Consider the following 4,728-nt stretch of genomic DNA (forward strand, 5'->3'; position numbering starts at 1 on the left):
CCAGAAGAGAAATCTCCCAGGAAGCACAAGGTCCCGCTGACAGCCTCAGGTAGGCCCGGCTGGCACCAGGGCGCTGGCCACGGGGGGGGGGGGGGAGAGGGCAGGCTGGGCCGGGCTGGCGCAGACGGTGGAGGCCACGCGCTCAGCCTGGAACGTGCTTAAACATGGCTCCCCTGGCTGTGCAGACTCGAAGGGGCCGGGGGAAGTTAAGATGGAGGAAGAGCTAGGGGGTGAGGGAGCTGTGTCTGCCGAGATGGAATGGTCCAGCCAAGGGCACGGCCAGCCAGGGATCCCTGCCCCGGGCTGCACTTCCGGTCAGAAACGGCCGTGCCCCGGAAGTACTCCTTTGTAACGCTCTGCGGGTGGAGCAGGGCCCCCAGTTCAATCCCCACTACTTGGAGAGAAAGCGAGACATCCTCCAGGGGTCCCCACCTCCGTCTCCTCTCCTCTGCTGCGCTCTGTGGCGCTGGCTGGCCTCCGCAGATTTGAGGGGAGCAGTGGGACTTCTCCCCGCCCAGCCACTGCAGACAGTCATGTCTGAGGTCGACTATTTGTGTTGCCTGGACACCTGGGCCATGCTGCCATTGCTGGAGTTTCATGCCTGGAATGTTCACCTAAGCGCCAGCAACCCTGCAGATCTCTGGGCACCAAATTCTCCCCTTGAGCCCCAGCTCCACTTCTAGCTTTTCATACTTAATTGGAGATAAGAATGTCGTGGGCTGGGCAGTAGTGGTTCACGCCTATCATCCTAGCTACTGAGGAGGCTGAGATCTGAGGATCATAGTTCAAAGCCAGCCCAGGCAGGAAAGTCCATAAGACTTTTATCTCCCATGAACCACCAGAAAACTGGAAGTGGTGCTGTGGCTCAAGTTGTAGAGTGCTCGTTTTGAGCTGAAGAGCTGAGGGACAGCGCCCAGGCCCTGAGTTGAAGCCCCACAATCCCTCCCCCACCCACCAAAAAAAAAAGTGTCTTGGACTTTCTTCCCTGGGGCTGGCCTTGAACTGTGATCCTCTGATCTCAGCCTCCTGAGTAGCTGGGATGACAGGCGGGAGCCACTGGCACCCGGCTCAGTGCTGCTTCTGTCTCTGGACACATCCCCACATTGTCCCTGACCCATTTCTCTTCCCAGAGGCTCTCAAGTTTTTCAAGAACCAGCTCTCTACTTATGAGCAAAGTGAAATCCTGGGCTACACAGAGCTGTGGTTCCTGGGCCTGGAAGCGAAGAAGCTGAATGTGCCATCGGAGAACTTTGGCGCATCCAGTTTCGACGATGAACACGGCTCCTATATGAAGGTGCTTGCTGAGGGTCTGGGGTTGGGTCCCGGGGAACCTGTTAAGACTTAGGGACAAGAGATAGCATGGAGAAGAGGGGGAGATACAGAGGGGAGAGGGGTGTTTAACAGTAGTTCATGCTGAAATATTGAGACGCAGGTGCCCCGAAGGAATCTAGAAGATCCTGAGAGAAATAGCATTTAAAGAATGGGAACACATCAGCTGGGTGCCGGTGGCTCACGCCTGTCATCCCAGCTACTCAGGAGGCTGAGATCTGAGGATCGCGGTCCGAAGCCAGCCCGGGCAGGAAAGTCGGTGAGACTCTTTATCTCCAGTGAACTAGCAAAAAGCTGGAAGTGGCCCTGTGGCTCAAGTGGTAGAGCGCTCGCCTTGAGCAAAAAGAAGCTCAGGGACAGCGTCCAGGCCCTGAGTTCAAGCCCCAGGACCAACTGAAAGAAAAGGGTGTGTATGGGTTGGGGGCAAACATGAACTTTAGCATACACAACACTGACGCCTCACCCAGAGCCACAGCCTGGTCTTTCCCCAGGCGGGCTGTGCGCTCCGGGTGCAGGAGTCGCTCCTGTGACATCTAGATAAGGGACTGTGTTTGCAGCAGTGGCCTTGTACATGCCAGCCAGCCGTGCTGCAGCCGAGCGTCTGACCCTTTCAAGAGGGTTGGAGCTTGCTAGCCTCAAACTTAAAGCTGAAGCTGGGCACTGGTGGCTCACGCCTGTAATCCCAGCTACTCAGGAGGCCGAGATCTGAGAATCACGGTTCAAAGCCAGCCGGGGCAGGAAAAGTCCGTGAGACTCTTATCTCCGATAATTCACTAGAAAACCCAAAGTGGCGCTGTGGCTCAAGCAGTAGAGTACGTGCCTTGAGCTGAAGAGCACAAGGACAGTGCTCAAGCCCAGAGTTCAAGCCCCACGACTGACCAAAAAAAAAAAAAAAAAAGCCGAGTCCCATCAATCCCCATGCACTACTACGCCAGAATACCCGTTCCCTAGTTACTATCCAGCAGAGAGAAATAGGGATGACTCCATCTTTGGGGAGATGATTTCTTTTCGTAGCCCAGAAAAGTCCAAATGCCAGATGTTAGGGAAGGGATAAATCCGGCCAGAAAGAAGCAGAGCAGACATAAAACCTCCTCCGACCGACGGAGGCTCATGGAGGGTCAGAGATGCACCAGTGGATGAGGGCTGGGCCCGGGAGGCGTCCCCTGACACCACATGGGTGGCCTGGGGTCTGGCACCCAGTTAAGCATGTCAGGAGTGGCACCTGGGGAAGGGGAGGTCTCTGCCCGGCACTGGGAGTCGGGGTCTGGGGTCTACAGGCCTGTGGCTCCACGCCTCACCGGACTCCCCTCCCCTCCCCGCAGGTCCTACACGACCACATTGCCTATCGCTACGAGGTTCTGGAGATGATCGGGAAAGGGTCCTTCGGGCAGGTGGCCAAGTGCCTGGATCACAAAAACAACGAGTTCGTGGCCCTGAAGATCATCAGGAACAAGAAGAGGTGTGGGTGACAGGAGGGGGGCCGCCTGGTGCGCGCTGCCAGGCCAGGTCTTCCTGCCTCCTCCTCCTCCTCCTCCTGGTGTCTGCTCCGCCTTGACCTGTCGGAGTCCATGCAGAACCCCAGAGAGCGGAGTTCAGGGTTGACGCACGACATGCCGGCTGGGGTTATGGGAGGGGCGAGGAGATGGGAGGTGGGCTTGGGCCTGGCCTTGGGCTGCGGTGGCTGGCGCGGCCCTGGCGGCCCTGACTCCCGTGTCTTCTGTTCTCCCGGCCTCGCCCCCATCGCCGCAGGTTCCATCACCAGGCCCTGGTGGAGCTGAAGATCTTAGAAGCCCTCCGGAGGAAGGACAAGGACAATAGTCACAACGTGGTCCACATGAAGGAGTTCTTCTACTTCCGCAACCACCTCTGCATCACCTTCGAACTCCTGGGGTCAGCCGCCAACCCCGTTCCCTTCACTTCCCTTAAGAGAAAGGGGGGGGGGGTCCAGACGCTTAGATTGAGCTATGTCCTGAATGGGACTGTGTGATCTGAGTTAACACAGAGAGCTGGATGCTGTGGCTCACACCTGTCATCCTAGCTTACTCAGGAGCCAGGAACTGAGAGCGCGCTTCACAGCCAGCTCAGGGAGGGCTCTTCTCTCCAGTGAACCACCAGAAACCCGGAAGTGGTGCTGTGGCTCAAAGTGGTAGAGTGCCAGGCTTGAGTGAAAGAGCTCAGGGACAGTGCTCAGGCCAAAAACATGCTTGGATCCAAAAAGGTCTTCAACTGGAAGGCCAAGCTTATTTACTTACTCTACTGAGTACCATGTGATCCAACTGAAACCAAAGCAGAAGAAAACATTGCTGGCTCACACCCGTCATCCCAGCTACTCAGGAGGCCAAGATCTGAGGATTGTAGTTCAAAGCCAGCCCGGGTAGGAAAGTCCACGAGATACTTCCCTCCAGTGAACCAGCAAAAAGCCAGAAGTGGCTCCTGGAGTACAAAAGCCTCAGGTGCAGCGCCGAGGCCCTGAGTTCAAGCCCCAGGACTGGCACGTATGTGCGCACTCACACACACGAAAGGACTCTGTGTCTACCACGTGTCCCTGGGACCTGAGGCAGGCTGTGCACATCCTGCCTGCTGGTGTGAGGCTGAGGGGGTCTGGCAGGCCCAGGAGAATGCGCAGGCTCAACCTGAGCATGCTGTGCTTTATTTTATTTTTGTCTGTCCTGGGGCTTGCACTCAGGCCCTGGGCTCTGTCCCCGAGCTTTCTTAAAGTCCAAGGCTACAACTTGAACCACAGTTCCACTTCCAGCTTTTTGCTGGTTCATTGGAGATAAAGAGGCTCACTGGCAGGAAGCCTGGACTGGCATTGAACTGCGATCCTCGGATCTCAGCCTGCTGGGTGGCTAGGATGACAGGCGGGAGCCACCAGCGCCCGGCACGTGCTGTGTTGTCATTGGCATGTGACTCTCTTCTTCCCAGAATCAACTTGTACGAGTTGATGAAGAACAACAGCTTCCAAGGCTTCAGTCTGTCCATAGTGCGCCGCTTCACCCTCTCGGTTCTCAAGTGCTTGCAGATGCTCTACGTAGAGAAAATCATCCACTGTGATCTCAAGCCCGTGAGTACGGCTCCCCGCAGCCACCGGGCCAGCCTCCATGACCGGGCCTTTGCAAGGCGGAGGCTGAACGGTATTAGTGGGCTGGGAAGTGAGGTACAGTGGAGACTAGGACAAAATCCCGGGGAGCCAGAGGAAGACTACGATGTACTTGGAGCAGCCAGGGACAGGAAGGGCCGTGGTGGCCGGGCTGACACATCCAGATGGTGGACGCAGGGAGGAGCGCTGGGAATTCTGGGTAAACCCAGAATACGCATTTTTGTCCTGTGGATCACTTGTTACTTGTAGCCCCGAGTCCTCCCTGGGGCCTACTATGTTTTCTAGATCCTTCTGCGTGC

At 56.8% G+C, this 4,728-nt stretch overlaps 1 protein-coding gene across 1 annotated transcript; it reads left to right on the plus strand.

Moving 5' to 3' along the window:
• Positions 1-4: 4 nt before the first annotated feature.
• On the plus strand, positions 5-4,486 carry LOC106002095 (dual specificity tyrosine-phosphorylation-regulated kinase 4-like; the record flags this gene model as incomplete). Its single annotated transcript, XM_013037020.1, has 5 exons — positions 5-49; positions 1,131-1,294; positions 2,652-2,788; positions 3,079-3,219; positions 4,255-4,486. Coding segments are annotated over 5 exons (719 nt in total), but the record flags the coding sequence as incomplete, so codon positions are not given.
• Between the last annotated feature and the right edge of the window lie 242 nt (positions 4,487-4,728).

The sequence above is a fragment of the Dipodomys ordii genome, unplaced genomic scaffold (assembly GCF_000151885.1).
Source record: "Dipodomys ordii isolate 6190 unplaced genomic scaffold, Dord_2.0 Scaffold3137, whole genome shotgun sequence".
In the NCBI taxonomy this organism is placed as follows: Eukaryota; Metazoa; Chordata; class Mammalia; order Rodentia; family Heteromyidae; genus Dipodomys; species Dipodomys ordii.